The sequence below is a fragment of the Polypterus senegalus genome, chromosome 6, assembly GCF_016835505.1.
Source record: "Polypterus senegalus isolate Bchr_013 chromosome 6, ASM1683550v1, whole genome shotgun sequence".
Lineage (NCBI taxonomy): Eukaryota > Metazoa > Chordata > Cladistia > Polypteriformes > Polypteridae > Polypterus > Polypterus senegalus.
The window spans coordinates 150,997,846-151,021,598 of NC_053159.1; the positions used below are offsets into that span (position 1 = coordinate 150,997,846).

The 23,753-nt window shown below is 38.1% G+C and overlaps 1 protein-coding gene across 2 annotated transcripts in view; it reads right to left on the reverse strand.

Annotated features, from left to right (window-relative positions):
• Positions 1-23,753, reverse strand: part of thsd7ba (thrombospondin, type I, domain containing 7Ba) — a 1,045,844-nt gene that overhangs the window by 549,874 nt on the left and 472,217 nt on the right. For both annotated transcript variants that reach the window (XM_039757380.1, XM_039757379.1), the window contains exons 5-6: positions 15,595-15,843; positions 7,501-7,667 (exon numbers count right to left, since the gene is read on the reverse strand). In XM_039757380.1, coding sequence (XP_039613314.1) covers positions 7,501-7,667; positions 15,595-15,843 — 416 coding nt within the window. The remainder of the gene's footprint in view (positions 1-7,500; positions 7,668-15,594; positions 15,844-23,753) is intronic.

Here is a 23,753-nt window from a genome sequence, read left to right on the forward strand (position 1 = left end):
TGCACAGTGGGGCAATTCCTATAGACTGGAGGCTAACAAATATTATCCTGTTATATCCCGTCCTGTCCTGTTCAATGGCCAATAGGGAGGAGGCAACTTGATGGCCGAAGTCTCCAGGACTCTAAACAAATCCAAATCGTATTATGGGATATCATCTACTGTTAAATTCTGCTCTTATTTTTATTTTACTATTATACTGTGTTGAGGGATACTTGTGTTTTGCTCTGTGTATTGTATTGTATTGACCCCCTTCTTTTTGACACCTACTGCACGCCCAACCTACCTGAAAGGGGGTCTCTCTTTGAAGTGCCTTTCCCTAGGTTTCTTCCGTTTTTTTTTTTCCTACTAGGTTTTTTTTGGATGGGGGAGTTTTTCCTTCTCTTCTTAGAGAGTCAAGGCTGGGGGGCTGTCAAAGCTGATTGTGGCACTTCTTGTGTGATTTTGGGCTAAATAAAAATAAATTGTATTGTATATATAAAGGGTGACTGGGATGATCCAAGTAACTATAGGCCAGTAAAATGAATGCACATCACAGGTAAATTAATGGAAGAAATTATTAAGAAAAAGTTTGAACAACATATCTCTAGAACAAGAGTATTAGACAATATAGTCAACATGGCTTCAGATTGTATGTCACTAATATGCTACTCATAGAATTCTATGGGAAAGCAACAAAAGTATATGATAAAAGAGCTGCATATGCATATTATTTATCTTGATATTACGAAGGCTTTTGATGAGGTGCCACATTAAAGGTGGGCATTCATGGTGTGCTGTGTAGGGTACAAAATTCGCTGAAACACAGGAAACAAGGCGTTATGGTGAGAGGAACTATTTCAGAATTTTGTGATGCTAAAAGTGGTGTTCCTCAGGGGTCAGTGTTTGAAGCCGCTTCTGGACAAGAATATAATCAACAAATGGTTAAGTATGCATGATGATAATTCAGAATCAGCTTAATAGTTACAGAGAGACTTGGACAGCATACAGGCATGGGCAGATTGTAGCAGAAGTAATTTAAGTAAGTGTAATCTGTTACATGTAGGAAGTAAATATGTTAGATTTAAATACACAATAGAAAGTCCGAAATTTGAAAGTATCCCTTATGAGAAGGACTTAGGAGTCACAGTGGACTCATCACAATCCACATCCAGACAGTGTGCAAAAGTGATCAAGAAAGCTAATAGGATGTTAGGTTATAAAACTCAATGTGTGGAGAACAAGTCATGAAAGGTTATACTCAAGCTTTATAATGCACTAGTGAGGATTCACTTGGAGTACTGTGTTTAGTTTTGGTCAACATATTACAAAAAAGACATAGCAAAATTAGATAGATAGATAGATAGATAGATAGATAGATAGATAGATAGATAGATAGATAGATAGATAGATAGATAGATAGATAGATAGATAGATAGATAGATAGATAGATAGATTAGAAAAACTTCAGACAATAATGACAAATGATTCTGGGATTGAGAGGTATAATGTATGAGGAGAGGTAGAAGGAGTTGAGCCTTTTCAGCAAACAGTGATTAACAGGGGACACGATTGAAGATTTTTAATTATAAAAGAAATTAGTACTGGAGATCCTAGTTGTTACTTTAAAATAATTTCTACAATAGAAGCAAAGGGTCATGGTTAGAAATTTACTAAGCGCAGATTTCACACAGATGTTATGAGAAGTCAAGCAAAATTACACCTTTTATTGGTTAACTAAAAAGATTACAATATGTAGGCTTTCGAGGAAGCTCAGGCCCCTTCTTACACATAGATGTTAGAAAGTTTTCCTTCACACAAACATCCGTAGACAAATTGAATAAATTACCAAGTAATGTGCTTAGAGTAGAACTTCAGGGAACTTCAAATCTTGACTTGATGTTATTTTTGGACAAGCTCGTTGTGCAGAATGGCTTGCTCTTGCTACATAATGTTCTAATGTTCTGTAATAAAATGGAATTTCATCAAAGGTCTAGCCCTATCCCCAACATGGCTCTAAAATAAAGGGAATTGGGCAAATAAGAAAAATTAGTCAAAAAATTTAACATTTAAAAATTCTGCAAACATGTTCTGCAGAGGCACCATTGAGAGTGTTCTGCCCAGCTGCATCACTGTCTGGTATGGCAACTGCAACATATTTGACCGTCAGCGCCTGCAAAGGATAGTGAAGACAGCAGAGAACATTATTAGGGTGCCTCTCCCTTCACTACAGGACATATTTTACAAACGCAGTGTCCTCAAGGTCTGCAGCATTGTGCAGAACCCCTTACACCCCTCACATGGACTTTTCACACTTCTGCCATCCAAGAGACAATACTGCAGTGTCAAAGCCAGATCTGCAAAGCTGCAGGATAGTTATTACCCCCAAGCTGTCAGACTCCTTAACACCATGCTGCCACCTGGGATCTTCCCCACTGCCTCAACCACCTCTAAAAACAGAACTTTTATACATGCAAACCACTTTCCTGTAAAGACTAGTGTGCATGTAAAAAAAGAACTGAAAATCTCATACTGACCTTTAAGTATTTTGACATTCTTGATATCCTTCTGCTGTGAAACATTCTGACCTGTCATTGTCTACACATTTCTTAAACAACTATTATCATACACTGATAAATTCTGTATTATCTATATCTATTATTTATTTATTATATTACATATCTATTGACTGTATTTATGTATCTAGATTGCAAATACCATACATTGCATCAATGTTCATATTGCTTGCTACACGTCAATATTGCTGCTACTTATTTGTCTTGTCTTTGCACAATGTCTTGTTTGTGTTTTAATTTTACATTTTAATATTAATTCTATTTTTAATTTATTATTTGCTCTTCATGTTGTTACACTGTGGATCCTGAGCTTTGCGATTTCGTCTATCTGTATAGTTGTATATGGTTGAGATGACAATAAAGTTTGCTTTGACTTTTGACTTTATAGCCTCTCAGTCTTCTCTTCCATGCAGAGTTTGGCTGTTCTCTCAAACTTTGCACAGGCACTCTGGACTTTGCATGCATTCTTTTAAGATGACTACTGGTAAATTGTAGTTGTCAAAATCAGTGACATGTCTTTTAAAGAATGTTCATGTTAGAGATTGGGTTTTGCGCATTTGAATGAATGCAACACACTGCAAGCAGACAGAGTGGCTTAGTGGTAAATACACTGGACGGTACACCACACAGAAACCCTTTTCACTTCTGCGTGACCCTGATTGAGCCATTCATTTCAATTACAGAAAAAAATGGAAAGTAAATGCATTATGCACTTTTATTTTGTACAGCAAGTCATTTTACATACAACATTCAGCAAAAATATGAAAATGTGACTGGGGGTGATTATGGAAATGTAAAAGTGAGCTAAATGGACATCTGTCTAAAACGATTTAAAAAAGTGACATTTTTCCACAGAGAAAATCTTCTAGGTTGTAAACGTTAACTGTAGAGCATTGGGTATCACGCGGTGTGGATGATTGATCAAAGCCTGCAAATGGAACACATGGATGATTGAGGCAAAAACTACAAGCCATGTAATTTCAATTCTTCTAGAGCCACTGGAATGCAAGTAATCTGCATGCACTCTGCAGGCTTTCCCTTTTGCCATCACAGATCAATGCTGAAGATGCTATGAAACCCAGCTGTCTGATAAAAGTTTGTGTCCTGCGCCTACTGTGATGGAAAACAAAGGATAATTTCTTCTTACTGCATGGAGAAAAGTGGGAAGGAACATAGGCTATCACCGAAAAAGATTGCATTTATAAAAGAGTGAAAGTTAGGGGTGCTGGGAATCAGTGTGCAAAGAAGATGACATGAAATAAAAGATTAGCTGTTCATAGTCATCAGCCCACATCCAGACTTAATGGTCATAGTGTTCTTAGAATGATGAAATACAGCAAAATGTCAGTTAAAAACTAGTAAGGCTTAGAACAAAAAAGATTACTGAGACACCCATGAGGCTCAGTTTTCAAAAGTGGAAAAACTCATTTAGTTCAGGATTGTACTCAGCAGCACGAGAAACAAGGCAGGAGGCCCGCTAATGTATTATAGAGACAGAACAACAGCCAAGATGGGCTGATCTGATTACTCAATGAACTGGGCGAAAGCAGGTAAACAAACCTACAATGAAGCTCTCATTATTTAAACGGAAAAACAAAATTCCAAACGGCCTCTCTTACATGAAAGAGTGGTGTGTTTTATGGCTTCAGCTTCAGTTGCACTGTTGCTAAAAAAGATTGTTGTTGACTCACAGTGGACATTCAGGCTTAATTAATAGTTCTGTTTTGAAAGACCTCCATGCCAAGCACATCCTGTTAACAAACCTGGAAATGAACCAACATTAAGGACTGGTACATAACGATCCTCTACAGAGAGTACACAAATATTCACTAAATGCTTTTAAGTGCAGTTTTGCCTTGTTGTCTGGAAATGGGGAAAAAAAACATCACCCCGTGTCAAATATTTTATTTTAAATTCATTTAGCAGTCGAATTTTAAAGTAAAAATTAGGCTGCTATAATTCAAAGATTCTTGGTTATTATTTCCTAGTTAGTAAGCCTCTTTTTAAAAGTGACCTTAATGATCAGGATACCCATAAAACTGAGCAAAGGTAAGCCAATACTGGACAATTTCTCACTTCATAGTTGCCCATAGTGGTCCTGACAGCTGGATGTCTATCCCATCACTGAAATTTCTATCCGAGATAAGTCACTGCACAAATATAACTAACTACATATGACAAGGAAAAAGAAAAAGTAAAAGATAAACTGTATTAACTGCACATAGACTCTGCTTTACTTTTATGAGGTATGTTGGAGTGTGTAAAAAATCTAAAATTATGAAAGCATTTTATGTTGAAATGTGTACACAATTGTACTGAATCCTAATATAGAGTATAAGTCATCTTAAGTAAAGGTGTCAGTTAAACACACACAACAGATAATAATACATTTAGATAGATAGATAGATAGATAGATAGATAGATAGAAAGGCACTATATGATAGATAGATAGATAGATAGATAGATAGATAGATAGATAGATAGATAGATAGATAGATAGATAGAAAGGCACTATATGATAGATAGATAGATAGATATGGATATTCCACAAATTTTAACAACAGCTAGATATACAACGTAACTACCACAAAGCTCAAACAGTAAAATTAATGCATAAATGTGTACACCATCTATTTAAAACTACCATTTATTTACACATAGCTGGATTATAAAGTTGCTTCTTGTCTCTTCCACGTATTAATCCTTTTTCATTAGCTGTTTCAGTGTTACCACAACACCTTCCACAAGGTGAGCCAGCTGAAGAGATCAGGAATGACCTAAGCAAGGTGAGCTGCTGCACTCTAGTGTGCAGTCTTCAATTCTCTCCATAGCAATTGCTTTGGAAAACCTCTAACTCCAACCTCCAGTGCCTGGCACTTCACCTTCTGTCCATTCAACCATTGGCTGATATTTGTGAAGTACTCTCTCACACGACTCCCCTAAACTCTATTCACAAGGGACTGACAATTCCAGCATAATTATGGTTTTAGCAAATGAACAAATCTGGCTTTAGCACCATATTGACTATATTCCTTGGAAAGGTTAGCTGCTGCAAGAAAAACAACATCACCTTCCAATCTATGTCTGTCCCTACCAGGCCACAGTCACTGGTGTTAAGAGGGTTCTGTCCACTCCTAATAAACTGGATAAGCCCCGATTCTCCCTGGATTTTCTTGCGTCTTTAATCTGCCTTCTCCAAAAGTCCCATCGGTGATGTCATACTTCCAGCAATATCTCCCTTCTACCAATGCTGTCCTGCATAATGATAAGATGTGTTCCAAGATAACTGTACTCTCACACAATGCTGAACTTAGGTCTTCATTCAGCCCCCAGATTGTTAGGTTTGTGTGGCTTTGGAGGATATTGTGAAATCACAATTTATAAAAATATTGTTGATTATCTCACTGCACCATAAACACATAGAGATTGTATTTTGCTTGGGCCTCAATTTCCCTGAAAAACATTTTCTTATCATGCAGCCTAACCTTTCCAACAGAGACACTCAAAAATTGGCAAAGGCAATGAAAAACACTCAATTGTTGGCGAAAAAGTGCACTTAGCTTGACTTTTAAGAAGTATCAGGGCTAAATAGTTCAGAAGTAACATTTTCAAAAGTCTCTGTTTTCAGGGGTAGTATTGACAGAGCCTAATCTCTGTGCTTTTAAATGAAGTGTTGTAGTTTGAACATTGCCCCAGTTTTTAATGAATTAAACAGGGAATCTCCCAATACTTCTCACTAAGGAAAGTTTGGGTGTTCTTTAATTAGGGCAAAACAAAAATGTGATTTCATCTTCAGTATCCTTGATACATGTAAAGACCTTGATCCAAGTGCTGGCTTCAGTAATGGTTATTCATTTTAAAAGGCAATTGTAAACTGAAAAGCCTGATAGACACTCATACCTTGTGTTTTATAGCTGGCATAATAACAGAGCTTACAGAGAGCAATCAATGCAATTACACTTCACTTGAGCACAATGTCTCAATCACGGGGATGAGTTTAACTATTTTTTTTCCCTAGGATTCTGAAATGTCTCACATTTATAAATGATATTGAGAGCACAATAGTTTATTGTTACATTCATTCATTTTCTTCACCCACTTTAGCTTGCCCAAAGTCACAGGGGGCTTGAATGTAGTCCGGAAATAAATGGCATTAAGCAGGAACAAGCCTTGCATTGGTAGGGAATGAGTTTATCATGGGGTATTATTGATCCATGCAATATTAAAACTATGAGATATTGAAAAGTGAAGTTTATGGCCACTATCATATTGGTGTCTTCAGGAAATAATTGAATGTGTGTCGATTGGAAGAATATTTCAGTTTCTCTCAGTTTATAAGATTTCATGTTGTAATACAGGGTGTGGAAAAAAGCAAGGCAGAACAAGTCATTTTTTTATATGAGAGCTGAAATACAATTTACTTTTTTAACAAGTACAATAATTCACTATGCTTGTTAAAGAAGTCAAGTGTGAGCTGTCTGCTCCCTGCAGAGGGTTATGGGGCAAGCCAGAGAGACAAGCAATGCTGAGCAAGAATTTGAAAGAGATGAATTCTGGGCATATGACATGTGGACAGCCAGTTATCTACAAATGTAAATTATTTCTTATTATTTTTCCCTTTCTTTAATGTTTGATGTCTCATGCTTAATGCTGTACCATTAACTTTAATGAATGTTCAGTAAATATAAGTGACAAGGAATCTTGACGGGTGTAAAGTGTTCTTTCCAACACTATAAAGTAAATACAACCTTTTGAGAACCTCTGGACAAGTGTATGAAAGAGAGCGGGAGAATCCTCTGTGCACAGCTTCTCCTCCTTCAATCTACTCTCCCTCCTCTCCTATAGGCACTGGCATATTAGCAATGCCATTTATGACATTTTCACCAATATTTTATAGTACATTATAAGGTTCTTCTTAAAAATTTACTAGATATCATTATTGTCCTACCTTCTTTATGTGACGTGCGTGGGTCATCTGGACTTTGCACACAGTATCTTTCCCTCATCTGGATCCCACCTCCGCACAGCATTGAGTGATTATTTTGGCGGCGATCAAAGGGGCTGAGAAGTGGAGCCATCTGACACTCTTCCCATTCGGTGGTCTTCCACACAAACCTAACAATGCAGCATAACACTTTTACCAAACAATATTAAACAGTCAACTATCATACATGATGTTTTATTGTTATGTTCGCACTACTACTGAGAAATTAACTTATTTACATTTAACAAGACTTTTCTAAGCCAAGAGTTACTAGTAAACAGGCGAACATGGCAGCCTAATGGTAGAATGGTCATTGGTTCTGCTTCTCAGCTCCATTGTCCTGGGTTTGAATTGGCTCCTTGTGTCATCTCCACTTGTCTTCATAGGTTTTTCTTTCTCTGCTCCAACTTCCCTCATACATCACCAAAGTTATGCATGTTAGGTTAATTGACGATTCCAAACTGATCACCTTGTGACTGTGAGAATTAGTTCTGCAAGAGCTGGTCTTGCAACAAATTGATGCTCTATACATACTTGGTTCCTGTTTCTTGCCTAATGCTGCCTGGCTGGGATGTGGTTCCCGGAAATGGGTTTGAGTGCATTTGAGAATGTTATGTTAAATAGTTTTAGCCACCAGTGAGCGTCCCAGAGCCCTGAACACCAGGCACAACTCAACCAACACACAATTTTAGGTAGAATAAGGAGGAGCTGTTTGATATACAATGGTTTCTTTACCCGGTTCAATCAGTCCAGCACAATAATAATGCACAATAGGTCCTCTTCTTCCACCACCACTCCTCCACCTCCGTGAATGTTGTTAGCTGCCGCCTGACTGTGACTCGCTGACATAGTGGAAGCGGCTTATTTTATGCTGGACCCAGTGTTACTTTCGGTGCCTCAGCGCTGCACATTGGAAGCACTTCCAGGCCAGGTGGAAGCTTCCCAATGCAATATTAGTGTTCTCCTGCACCTCCCAAGTACCCCAACAGAGCTACAACTCCCAATATGCAATGTGGGTGTACAAATGGGAGTTCCACAGCAGGGATGCGGCCACCCTGTGTATAGGGGGGAATATATGGTTCCAGGAAACAGTCTTCCTTTGACCTTTCATTATGACGTCCTGGCTGGGAAAGGTATCGACAACCAACCAGGCTAGAATGCATGTACATCCACATCTTTCCATTGTGGAATCCTGTTCAGGAAAGGAAGCACCATTCATCTCTGTTGGGATGCCGGTCCCTCTGTTATAGCATTCACACATCTATCAGATTGTCTAAATCCAGGTCAAGGTGTCTAAGCAACTTGCACTGGAAGTTTCTTACACAATGCATAAAATAAGATTTAAACTAATACTAGTTCATTGAAGGGAATGTTCGCTTGCTCTCACACACGCACACACATAGTCACTCATATTGGGCTAAACTACAGTCATCCTAATATGTGACCTTAGAGTGCAACAAGAAAACTGGAGCTTTTGGAGAAAACCCCAGCTGAGCCCAAGGAGAAGATGCAGACTCCACTGAGACGGTGACTGTCACAGGATTCTGACTGAAGAGTTATAAGGGCAGCATTGCCAACTACTGCATGACCCATTACAGCCACTACATTATTTTAAAAGAGTAAGGCTTGTTGGGCTAGATTGACTTTTTACATCAAAACCTTATTCTAGTCTAAATATCTGATAATTTAAATGGCCTTAATTAAATTAGGATATCATGATGGCACATTGAGTATTGCTGTCGCCCTACTGTTATCTTGGGTTTGAATCTGATGTGTGCATGTTGTCAGTGTGGAGCTTGCATGTCCTTCCTACATCTGTGTGGGTTTTTTTTCTGGGTGGTCTGACTTTTCTCTTGGCAGTTGTAAATTGGCCCCATACAATTGTCTGTTTAAAAATATACTCTTATGTAAGTATTTATTTGAAAAATGTATACTCATCTCATATCTGAGATCTTGTTACAGCACCCTGCACCTGCATTTAATGTCAAAAGGTACTGTATACAAAAATCAACTGAATTAAGAGTGAAGCAAGTCATTGTGCACATCGGTGGACATAGCAAAAGACTGATGCCCTGTCCAGGCCCGCTTCCTACTTTGGATCCACTGTTGCTGGGATGCTGCCAGCCCCATGCAAATCCGATTTGAATTATGTGAGTTTATAGATGTTAAGTTACTCTAAAGTAACTTGTATGATTTTTCTTACCCCATCCATGCCTTGAGCCCATTTTCTGAGATATGTCCTGTCCCCCTGTGACACTGAAGTAGACAGGAGTGTATTGATAGATGAACTGTCCTTTGCACATTTTCTTATCATTTTAAACTAAGAGTAACATGGAAATATACTGTATACATATTGAAAAATGAATTACAATCAGTGAATGATTATAAAAAGCATTTCTAAACAGTAATTTAAAACTCAGATTGAGTTCTTAAAGTTAGTGTTTATTATTCTTTCTATTATCTTAAATAGAACTAGATTTAAATTACAGATTTTATTTTACCATTTTGTTCAGAGACCTCTTGACGCTGAAAAAAGGAAATTGCCTTACTTCTTTACATCTATCCAGAATTATTGTCTTTTGATTTTAATTGTGAGCTTTAATAATGTTGGCTGATTTGTTTAACAATGAGAGAATTAGTCAAACATTCAATCATTCTATTGTTTGGATAGAGTGAACAACTGTTAGAAGTAAGTATTGTGACCAGAAAATTGATTTTAATTGAGAAATCACAAAGAAAGCAAAGGTAAATGGGAGGCAAGTACAGTAACTGCACGCACCTTTCTTTAATCTGCTACATTTTGAATTTGGAAAAGCAGCCCTGCTGTAGTAGATGATGGTGGCATGTTGGTGCAGTTCCAGTTTCTGAAGCCATTGAACTCTGCCCCTGGTTCTCATTGATTATAATAGTAGACTTCAGGAGGGTCAAGCCCACTCTACCCCTTGTTCTCAATGAAGGTGAAGATGTGGAGGTGGTGAGGACTTAAATATATCTCAGGGTGCATCTGAACAACAAGATTCAGTGGAGAACAAACACAGAAGCTGTATACAAGAAGAGTTAAGATGCCTCTACTTCTTAAGGAAGTTGATGTAATTTGGTGTATACAGGCCACTCTTACATGTTTTCTATTAGTCTTTAGTGGCCAATGTATTTTTCAGTGCTGCAGTGAGCTGTGGAAATGGCATTAGTGCAGGTGATGCCAACAGCCTATCTTGGGAGTCAGCCTCTTGAATCTTGAGCTCACTCAGTAAGCTGCTTACTGTCCTGGACAGTGACTAAACAGAGGAGCTCCTTCAGTAACAGAATGAGACAACTACATTGTTCCCTGGAGTGCTAGGTGAAGTCGTTTGTACACTCAGCCTTTAGGCTCTGCAATGAGTCACCCTTTGGTGGCATTGTTCCCAGTGAGCTGAAGTTTATTGAGCTGGTCTAGCAGACAATAACACTAAGTGCAATATATAGTGCTGTACTGTGAAATTGTAACTGATAAGTATGTGCAATTCTAATCACCTAACACTTAGTGAATACCTATAATTTTGGTTATATGTACAGTATATTTTGTGCATTTTTTAGCTGCTATTGTAACCCTGCAATTTCCATCAGGTTTAATAGTATCTATCTATCTATCTATCTATCTATCTATCTATCTATCTATCTATCTATCTATCTATTGGGGTGGATGGTCAGGGCCCTTGCCCGGCCGGGATGTCTCCACACTGGGAGGACTCGGGGTGCAAGCGAGGCTAGAGCGTTACCTCTCCCAGAGCGCTAGATGGCACCGCAGGGCTCTATAGGAATTGGAGTTTGGTGCAGCCCTGTTGGAATTCATGGGCACCACCAAGGGTTGCTGCAGCAGCTGCTGAGCCCTCATGGGCAGTTTTTCTACCACACCCGGAAGTGCTGCTGGAAGTACGTCAACAAGCACCTGGAGCACTTCTGGGTGCCTTATAAAAGGGGTCAGTAACCGCTAATCCTCCAGGGTCAGAAGGAGGGAGATGACGTTTGCCAGGAGGAGTGGAGGAGTAAAAAGAAGAAGAGGAAAAAGAATTTGTGTGGTATTGTGCTTGTGCCTTTGGGACTGTGCTAGACTTGTGGGAGATGGGGAATACGTTCCCCACAAGGTAGAAAAAGAAAATAAAAATGTGTGTGCTTTGAACTTGTGCTTTCTGTGTCTGTTTGTGTTGGGTAGGGTGGCTGGCACACTCCTATTGGTGCCACTACTCTATCTATCTATCTATCTATCTATCTATCTATCTATCTATCTATCTATCTATCTATCTATCTATCTATCTATCTATCTATCTATCTATCTATCTATCTATCTATCTATCTATCTATCTATCTATCTATCTATCGTCAGGAACCATATATGCAGGAACCAAAGGTTCATATCTGTACCTCTGAGGTGGTTTTCACCAAGCACTTGAGCTGTCTTCCACGTTCCAAAGATATGCAGATTAGATTAATTAACCAGTATGAGCACGTTAATACATTTACATGTGCTTCAATAACCCAACTATTCACAGAAACCTGATTTCTAAAATGCCAAGTAAACCCTTACTGCAATCCAAGAAACCTGATTAACATAGGTAGATTTACTGTGCGAATAACACAATTATGTGGCCATTTAAACCCTTAATTTGTTACTGTTTAATGATTTTGTAGTCTTACTGTGTATTTGTTTTGTACGCGCTTTCAGCAGCCACAGGTAGAAGCATTCGGGCGTTTGCATTTTTCCTTCTCCTGGCAGAAATTATTTGTCTCAAAATTTTCGAAATTGCTGAATTTATGTTAATCAGCTGAACATACAGTGCTAAGCTCAGCAACACTCTAGACCAGTAGGGCAACACATTATAAGTAACTAGCTGTGTAACCGTGCTATAAAAAGCCTGGGGTCCTAGAAACTATTGCTCTCCAAGGAGGATTCGATTTGCCATTGTGTTCGCATCGCTTGTGCATTAGTGGGGTGAGGAAAAGTAAAAGGGATACTAGTTTGCTGATGTTAGCGGCTAAGCGACGTTGTCTTTCTTCTGAGGTTTTGTTTCTGCTGACATGCTGGCCTTGCTTGTGTTATTAGTGGCTAAGCGAGTTGTCTGTTTCCTCGGAGGCGGAGCCCTCATCCCGACTCCACCTCTCAATTCTGGGGCGGACAGACACACACACTTTCATGCGTAGACGTTTATATATAAGATGTGTGTTAAATAGTCAGATTACTTTTTAGAGTAACAAAAAACCTAATGCAATACTTATCTCATTGAAGTAAAATATCTGTGTTACACTGGGTGTAAGGCAAGAAACACATAGACTGGGGCCTTTGTGGGGCTTAGTCATACAACTATGCACAAAAGAGTTTGCTGCATGCAATCTAATAACAGAAACCTATAAATAAAGCATAAATTTGACTAAACGCATTTGTAAAACACAAGAAAATGATGAAAGGTGTAATGCTTATTTTGGATTCACAGTGGCTGATTGAACTCCAGAAGATTACTTGTACATGTAAATGTAGATTATTAAGAAACCAGGTTTTTGCCTTAATTGGGTTATTCACCTTAACTCGATTATGTGTGTGTGCATGTAAACCCATGTGAATGTACGCATGAGTATACCATAAGACAGACTGGCATCCCATGGTGGGCAGATTCTAAACATGTTTTGAATACTAGCTATTGGGACATCTCCATATATATAAGATCCAACATCAGTCTGTCTGTCTGTATGTCTGTCCGCTTTTCATGAGAGAACGACTTAATGGATTTAGATGTTTTTTTTTTCTAGAATTTGCTTGAACATTGATTTTGTGATCTCTCTCATCGTGTTCATTGTTTCTCACGAACCGCCCCCAGTCTGTCAGGATGGGCAAACTCACATCCTCCACCCTTACCTTGACCACTGATGTGCTGCAAGGATGTATACTAAGTCCCCTTCTCTATGCACTCTTCACCCATGACTGTCAAGCCATCCACCAATCAAACATTATTGTTAAATTTGCAGATGATATGACTGTCATTGGGCTTGTAACAGAGAACAATGAAGCTGCATATATGGAAGAGGTTCAGAATCTGACAGCATGGTGCAACACCAACAACCTGGTTTTAAATACCAAAAAGACCAAAGAGGTTATTCTGGACTTTAGGACCACTAGAAAGACCAATCACAGTCTGATAACAATCAGTGCAGATGCTGTGGAGAGAGTTTTCAGCTTTAAGTTTCTAGGAGTCACCATCTCAGAGGACCTGTCCTGGGCTGACAACAACTTGGCTATAATAGGCAAAGCACAACAACGCCTCTGTTTTCTCAGGAAGCTAAGGAGAGCTGACCTCCCCCAGAAGCTGCTGGTTAATTTCTATAGATGCACTACAGAGAGCATCTTAACTAACTGAATGATGGTCTGGTAAAACAGCTGCACCAAGGCTGCTAAAGAAGCCCTGCAGCGGGTCGTAAAAACAGCAGAGGCCATTATTTGGACTGAACTGCCATCACTCGAACTCTTGTATAAAACTCGCTGTATGAGAAGGGCCAAAAACATTCTCAAGGACAAAACTCATCCTGTAAATTCTTTTTTTGAGCTCCTCCCGTCAGGCAGACGCTTTAGGTCAATCCGTGTATGTACAAACAGACTAAAAAATATCTTTTTCCCATCTGCCATAAACTTTCTGAACTCTGAATCTCCTCAGTCGGAGATCATTTTTAATTGAACATGTGCAATAAGCTATATTGGTAATGTGCAATATACTAATGTATTGCAATATAGAATATGTAATGTACTATTCATTAACAGGTGCAATAGCAATTTATGCTGCTGTACTTTGAGCAATAATAATTTGCTCTGGTTACTCGATAACTTAACACTGTATACAACATATTTGGAATTATCTGACTTTTCTTTAAATGCACCTTGGGGCTGTCACAAAAAGTAATTTTGTTGTGTTATACAATGACAATAAATTGCTTGAACTTGAATTTGTCTCCGCTTAGCTAGCAATACCTTTTTGTTTACTGCTTTTTAAAGTTTGTTCTGTTTCACTACTACGTGGGCAGAGCCGCTGAGAACGGCCAGTTGGTAATAAATATGGGTGGCATTCACCTAAAGCTCAGGAACTTAGCATGGAAACAGAAAGTGACAGCAATTTCCTAGTAATGTGACCACAAAAGAAAGGGAAATAAAAATTGCTTCATGGCAGCTGGTTCACAGGCTCTGTAGCCCATTGAGGCAAGTCCCATTGGAGGAAAACAGAACGTGTGGGAATAGAGTCTGTAGAAAGGAATTTAAGGGAGGCCAAGTGTATTCAACAGCAAGAAACTCAAACCATTGGACAGCATTAGGTGGACAAAAGTGTTAAATCCTATTTGTGCATATGTGGGGTGGGGATGACCACACAAAAAAAGATATTCTCAAAAATTCTGAACAGGTGTCTGCATGTCTGTCTTATGGAGGCAGACCTGTAGTTTATCAATAAATGCAGACCTACATTATTTACAGGCTCCAGTAAATCCCATAATTATTTTTATTATTTTATTTAATACAGTATGTGTCATATACTGTATGTTTGTGTAATGCAAGTAAGTAAGCTCTGATTAAAATCTGTTCATAGCATTTAAAAGTCTTATTTTTTTGGTTACATTTTTTTTAACCATTCAACCTAGAATGTCTATCATTTTTCAAAGAGAGGAGAAAGTCTTTTAAGAAAAATACATGATGTTTCCACCTTTTCATTTGACAGCGTGTATGTCAGCTTAATACATTTGCTCATTCTCTCTCAGTAACTAACTGTAGGTTGAATAAGGATTTTTTTTCATGAAATATCAAGTGAAATGTTAAAGCTGCTTCCAATTTAACCACAGCCAGATATTACATTTTGCATTTCTCCAGTTATAATTGTCACACTTATTTGAATAAAAAGAAGCCTTTTTCCCTTTTATAGTAAGTAATAAAAAAAATAAAATGATTGACTTTTTAGTCCCTTATGGTTTAGCTGAGATCTTACTGTAAATACATTTCCAAGCCACACTAACAAAACACATTCAAGCACTTAAATGTCAGATGTAGTACTCTACCTGGGGCATTGAGGCAAGAAATCACCAACAATATTACAGGCTTCTTTTTCTTCGAGAGCTGGACATTCTTTTCCACCGCCAAGAGGGATCTGCTTCAAAGTGCGGGTCCGCGTCCTGTACCCTGGGGACAAGTCCACTGACTGACAAGTCTTAGAACAAGGACTCCATGAGGACCAGTCGGAGGTTTCACACTGTCTGGGCATGACACACGACTGAATGGTCACTGGGGCATTATCTTGAATGCACAGCCTAAAAGGTAAAGAAAAAATAAAGCCACTAAGTATTCAATCTAGACAATAAATAGGGTGCATGTGTTTTTATAGCTGTACATATTACAAAACAAACAGCTACACGTCAGTATGATGCAATGATGCTGTTAAAATGCTGGCTACGATAACCTTTTGAAAATCATGGGGTTTCTAATCTCAAACATGGCCATAGCAAAAAGACATTGATCGAGACTGTACTACAAGAACCTGAGAACAGTGCTCTTTATTAAGATAGTTCTCTGCCATCTTTTGGTTATACAGTTTTATGCCCGATTAATTTGACAGATTTCTTTGCCATTGATGTGGTCATCATTAGTGAGAACATGTGCATGTATGCACTCGTGCCTATTGTCATCATTCTTCTTCTCCTTTCGGCTGCTCCCATTAGGAGTTGCCACAGCAGATCATCTTCTTCCATATCTTCCTGTCCTCTACATCTTGTTCTGTTACACCCATAACTTGCATGTCATCTCTCACCACATCCCTGAACTTTCTCTTAGGCCTTCCTCTTTTCCTCTCGCCTGGCTGCTCTATTCCTAGCATCCTTTTCCCAATATACCCAGCATCTCTTCTCTGCACATGTCCAAACCAATGCATAATGTCATCATTATCAGGTCAAATTAATATATATTTTTTTCATATCTATGCTGACCTACTGCCTCTGTCCTCTTCCTGTGCTCACTCTGATGCTGACATCTTTTCAAAATCTATACTCTTTTTTTTTTTTAATTGCAAAAAAAAATGTCACTACAGGTATTTTAGAAAAGGCCAAACTTCACATTGAGAGCTCATTTGAGCTATTTTAGAAATAAAACAACCTGAGCAAACAATTTTAAAGTTTTAGGATTTAGACTGTGATTTAGATTTGTTTTGCTCGGTAGTTACAATGATCATTTCCCATTTCACATTCTGCCTGTCTTTAATCTCCAACACAAAGAAGAGACACAGATAGATAGATAGATAGATAGATAGATAGATAGATAGATAGATAGATAGATAGATAGATAGATAGATAGATAGATAGATAGATAGATAGAATGAACAAGCTGTATTTATCCGCAAACTCTTAAAAATAATCATTTTTCGTGGCATTTTAGGGTTCTTTATAGGGTTATGAAGTTGGTTCTTTGTGCTTTGAAAACATTTTCTAATATGTAATAGAAACCTGAAGTCTTTCATGCATGGTAGGCTATCTAGCAGGAAAGTTTCAGGTTAAGAAAACCTGAACTTAAGACTGTGTTACTGAATGTATGCTGCAACTGATTTCACAAATCAGTTACCAGATGTTCATAGATATTTACTGCATGGAGCCTGTTTCAGATCTAAATAAATAAAAGTAATTTCTGGAGCATTCTACATGATGGGTCCCCTGAGAACCAGAAATGGTTTCCCTATATGGCATTGCTCTAAAGAACCACTCCGACACCTTTATTTTTAAGAGTGCAGGAGGTGGGGGATTTACCTTTTTAAATTAGAACATTAGACCAATCTCGATGAAAACAGACCAAATTTTCCAGTCCATTCCACTTAATTCTTCCAAAACAACATTTAGTCGAGTTTTGAAGGCCCCTAAAGTCCTATGGTCGATCACACTACTTGTTAACTTACTCCGTATGTCTGTGTGAAGAAAAACGACCAAATGTTTGTGTGAAATTTATCCTTAACAAGTTTCCAACTGTGTACCCATGTTCTTGAAGAACTCATTTTAAAGTAACAGTCTCGATCCACTGTACTGATTCTCTTTATAACTGTTAACATTTCAGTCATGTCTCCTCTTAATCTCCTTTTGCTTAAACTAAAAAGGTTCTGCTATTTTAATCTTTTCTCATAACTCATCCCCTATAGCCACAGCATCAGCCTAGTCTCAAGCTCTTGAGATGAATAAATACATAAATGGATACAGTAGATAAATAAATACATACTGTATGTACACACACAATAAGTCCGGAAAACACACACCTGAATGACTAAAAAGAAAGAAAACTTCTGACTTGGCTGTCACAGTCCCAGTGAGGCATTAAGCAAACATATTCTTGTTGATTATGAAGGAGCCCCAGTAGCATTTCTTGACAAACGTCTGCTGAATGATTCGTTGGCTGAAAGTCCTCAGTGTTTGTTTGTCACAGAGAAGATGTGCAGCATCGTTCATGATGGCCCTCAGTTTTCTTTTAATTCTCTTTTTTGCAACAAGGGGTCCAGAATGTGTCTCTTTAATGAGCCTGTCCTATTAATTAGCTTGTTGATTTGCTGGGCCTCTCTTGAAATTATGTTACTGTGCTCAGCATACCACAGAATAGAAAACTGCACTGTGTTGCTTTATGGACATATTCATATGGCCATGACAATAACCAGGAAAGTATTTGACGAGGCTGTATGTAAGTCAAATAATCAGAAATTTACAATTACTCCTTCAGGCCCTGCACTCCCACCTACAACATTAAAACCAACTTTCTGAAAACAACCCTGACTGAGATGGATGAACACTGATTGAGAAGACAATTTGGTTTCTATCCACTTTTTTTTCTGAAAACACTCATCCATCGTTTCCATTGCAAGGTAGCAGAGAACCAAAGCCTGTATAATCAGTTTAGGGCACAGGAAAGTAATCACCCTGGATGGGACTCTCCAATCTCTTCTTTGCTAATATGCAGCAACAATATTTAGCGTGATTATCCATAACTAGTTTTCTACATCACCTTCGTCATCTAGCTGTTTTAACTTTGTGTTTTACAAGTGTATTGGTCTTACGTTGTTAGTTTAATTCAATTATTTTGTTTTCATTTCATTGTGTTTCATCTAGTTTTATTACAATATTATCATTAATTGAGTTATTGCCCTCATTGTAGCTGTCAGCCATTGTTAATTAAAGAATTTGATGTCTTCCATTCATCGATGGATTCCTTTTTTCCAAAGCACAAGAGCTTGATATTATCAGGGCATCTGGAAGAGACCTTTTTCATTTTCCTTTAACCTTGTGAGTCAATACTGAAATAGAAAACCTGTCTCATCAGCCCAACCACAGCTCATTTTGTTTCCTCAGTTCAAATGATGTTGACACAAAAGGATTTTGTTCAGTGTGTGTGCGAATCACTTACCCTGTTGAGGCAGTCTTTTACTGCATCTCTGGTAATTTAATGGTCTGAACTATGACCCTAGAGATGCAGGTTTATGTCCTGGTCAGTGGAATCCTTGACTAAGACTGTGACTAGGGACCACTGGTTAGTTGAAGCTTGCTATATTCCAGTGTCCAGCAACTGAGTGTGTCAAGATTAACTAAAAGGTAATCCAGACCTTACTCCTCCAGCTAATGTTCTCACGGAACCATCTTCACTTAAGCCATCAATATTCTCATTAGAGTAGTTGCTACAATCACTAAAATATTAACCACATGGACCCTTGATTCAGGCTTTGGGATCAATAAGATATCAATCTGACTTCTCAAGCTGTACCCTCATGTTAGTTTTTGTAGCCCTGCCATATTTTTGATATGTGAAGCATTAACATGCTCTATTTTATTAATATTTTAATAATAAGAACAACATCTTTGCATATACTAGAAATAGTGGCCACTGTAAACACCTGACTGACCTTTGGTTCACTCATAGTCATTTAATTTGCAGCAATGGATTACATAGTTAAACTGTGGTGACATCTTCACATGTGACAGTCTTCTACCTTTTACTCTCATAGTTCTTTTTGTTGTGTATGGATTCCACTTAACTGGTCCTTTACTGCAAAGTGGATAAGGACACAGGAGTCAAAGTGGTACAAGAGGTAATGCGACTGCCTTTTAGCAATTTGTTTCTCATCTGGGGTGCTTTCTTCTAGTATTGATTGCACAGGATTATTTTGTGTAATCTACTTTACTCCTACTGTTCAGTAGGGCCAGATTAAGGATACCTGATGCCCTAAGCACAGCCCAAGAATGGTGCCCACTGAGCCCTTATGCTCTGTAAGAGATTACAATTTACCTTGTTTATGTGAAAAATCAGTAAAAGAAATAATAAAGCAAAGAGTTTAAGGGTCTGTTACACACATCAGTAAAAGAAAAAATAAAAGATTTCAAGGGTCTGTTATACATATCAGCTGATGAGTTAAATGCTAGCCAGACCTAGCCAGCTGTATTTACACTTGACGGAAGTGAAACTCTTACACCAACAAATACAGCATTTCACGACACTATTAAACCAAACTTTAAAACTATAGATTAAAGTCACACACAGCAGATTAAAACAATTACAAAAAATCTGACTAAAGTCGAGTGTGGCCGTGAAAGAGTTGAGAGCATTATAGCTGGAAAAACTCAGTGGTGGCCCTCTTCACTTGGTATACCCAGGCGCATGCTAATTTTGCTTAATGTTTAATCCAGGTCTGTTGTCCAGTCAGGCTGACTGGCAAATCTGAATTGTACACTTAAATATATACCTATGATAGAATGGCATCCCACCCAGGGTTAGACCTGCACTTACTCATTTTATTTGCTCATATTCTCTTTGACCAAATATTAGCTGAAAAGGCTCTTGAATTTCAACCCTACAAGCACAGCACAATGTGCAAATCGTATTGTTTCATTTCTGTGAAAGTCTGCAAGTATAATAATAAATTACAAAAATCACAAAGGAATCATTTGTCATAATGGAAATACTTATTCCCGCAAACATTTATTTCTTCTTTAAGCAAAATATTAAAAATTTAAAAGGAATAGTGTCTAACTTCTTGAGGAGTCCATATATTCAGTGAACTCAATAGATAAGCTGCTTCACTTATTACCAAAAAAAAAGAGAATATAATCCTACCACATCATTTTGCCTAAAAGTGACGTCCTGTTGTTATTTTTATCTCCACCTACCAAGCTTATTAAGAATCAGCAAGGTTATCATCTTGTCATGCACACTAGTAGGTAGGCTGCTCTGAACCGAGAATAGTCATGCTGAGTACTTAATTAGTGTTTTCATATGATTTGCATTAAACTGAAGAACTGTAGCTGGATTACCTGTTGCAACACATGATTGGCTGAAAGTATGAAATGATGAGTGCCGTTGCAGTATGTTCAGGGCAATAATCATAAGGAATATTAGTGCTTTTGCTTGTCAGTTCATTAATAATCTGAGACACCAATAGGTCCTCACATTCGTCATGGTCCCGTAGCTCTTCTTTTTTTTTTTTAGTTTTATTTTATTTAAGACATAACATAATATAAAACACAAATCAATCAAGTGAAAACAAAATAGCAAGTGTGATCCAAAAATCAGCTGTCCACCAATGGGGCTTTTATTATTGTTAGCTTTCAGTTTTTCTTTTAAAAAGAGCGAACAGTACTAACATAGAACTCTAACCAATGCTTGTCATTGGTGGAGGATGTCAAATAAACAGGATTATACAACAGCCATTACTTGACAATACTATAATATGACACAAACTGCACAAGCTGCACTAGAATATACTTCTATTATGATTTCATATATGACTAGGGGGCTTCACCCCCTGCTCGCTTCACTCGCCAACCTCTATGCCTGCACTACATGCCAGCAACTTTGCGTCTCTGCCGCTCGCAAACAACAGAATTTTTAATTTTTGCGGATAGGCCTCTTCATTGGGAAGAAACACTACTTTTCCCTGATTGCAACACAAATTAGACGATCTACAAGTCTCCAACTTAAAGTTTAAAACCAAACAATACCTGCATACTTCTGTCATATCATCTTTGTCCATATATTCGATCTCTTTTCACTTTTATCTCTTTGTCAATATTGCATTGAATTTTGATTTTGTGTTTGGAATTACATCGTGACAACACAACACATAACTGCCTGTGAGTGATTATCGTTTCTTTCTCTCTACATGAACTGTGTCTGACAATAGCATTCACACAAATGAGAAATGATTGAACTGTGTGCGTGGTTGTAAATGTTTTAGATGTGGGCAGGACTTTTCCAAATCTCTTTGCATAAAGTCTTGTCTCGCAGGGCTTGAAATTTTCTCTCGCGGAATTTCACTTTCACCAAACAACCAGTCTTTTAATTCTCATGGATACGTCTCTTCATTGGGAAGAAACACTACTTTTACCTGATGGCAACACGAATTAGATGATCTACAAGTCTCAGTCTCTAAGTTTAAATCCGAATCTCTTTTTGCTGTTTCATTATTTCACCGAGTAATAATTTCTGTGTGTTTGCACTAATGTTATCTTTACTATCATTTTTTTTAATTTTCATACTTCCATTACCTCTAACCTGCTATGCATGTGTATTGCCCCAACATTTTTGAATTCTTTACAACTTTCTACTTTGTCATCTACTCTTGGTCTTTTATTTCTGGCCCCAGGCGAGGTTGCAGGATAAAAAGTCTCATCTCCCAAGATATTTTTATTATAATAGAGAGATGGGAATTAACACAGCAGTAATACAGAACTATCAAATTCATCAGTTTGTATTTCAGTTTCCTCGTTTTACAAAACATTAGTACAATCTACTCTAACAATGACTAAGTCTCTTTGGATGGTGACTCACAAATATACCTCTATATGTAAATTATGGTTAATGGTCATCTGAAATTGTTTTGCCACTCATAGTCCTCTCAAAGAGAGTACTTGTGTGGCTTTGTCCCATGTTCATTTCATTGGTCATTGTGAATGGATGCCCCAATTGCTCTTCATCTGTGAGACTTACGAGAAGGAACACAAAAATTCCTTGAATCGGTCAGTAAAACTGGAGCAGGTATTCCTAGGTACTGTGTGTCTTGTTAGTCATTTCACCAAGTAGCATCTTGATGCGCAGATCGAGTGCATAAATCTGGTGATTTTTTTTTTGTCCAAGACACAATGACAGATTTTCAAGAGACAATTACGATCGTGTTTTTTGATACTAATGGACTTCCTCAGGAACAGACTGTTAATCAGTAACATTTCATTGAACCTCTGAGAAATATGGGAAAGCGTCAGGACCAGGGGTGTGGTGCACGTAAACCTGGACCTTACACCATGACAGTGCTCCTACATACACCAAGCTCACATGTTCACAGTCAAAGAGTTTTTGACCAAAAACAATTATGTGCTCGTTGCTCTGGACCCTCCCGTATTCATGAGATCTGAATCCATGTGACTTCTTTTTGTTCCCGAAATTAAAATTGAGACTGAGGTGAAGAATATTTGCTACTGTGGAAGAAATCCAGTAAAACTTGCAGGAGATTATAGACACAGAAACAAAAGCTGAGTGAAGAAAATGTTTCCAGGAATGAGAGAAACCCTGGGACAAGTGCATTGCATCTCAAGGAGAGTATTTTAAAGATGACTTAAAGGGAATTGCTGTACGTTTTATAATAAAGGCTTTTTGTAAGAATTCCATGAATTTTCACATTCCCCTCTTGTATTTGACCTGAAATGAAAGCATTTTCATTCTTAATCCCTAAGCATTTTCTTTGTCACTAGGAATAAACTAAAAATTGAATTGAAGCATCTGTATATAAGTAACGTTCAGGACTTGATTAACATGGTTCTGAATTAGTTATCTTTTTAGCATCTTTCATGATTTTGTAAGGTTTCTAAACTCTTTTGGGACTCTTCCCAACAGGACGACACATCGAAGAGCATCCCAAAATGCGATCACTGTGTCTGTGGAAGACAGTTTATCCAATGCTGGGGCAGCTGCAGGCTTACAATGCTGCAGCGGCTCGCCACCGAAGCAAATCCGAGCCTATCGCGGTCTCGCCTATAAGCAGCTGTCGTTGATGGCTGATGCAAGGAATGTTATAAATGCAGGGAACAGTATTACTTAGCCACTAACCTGGCCACGACCGTGCCTGATTGCTGTGTCTATGTATAAGAGAGTGGTAGATCCCCTACAATAAATAACCATACTGTTCCTGTTTCAAGCTGAATAAAGCTGATTTTGC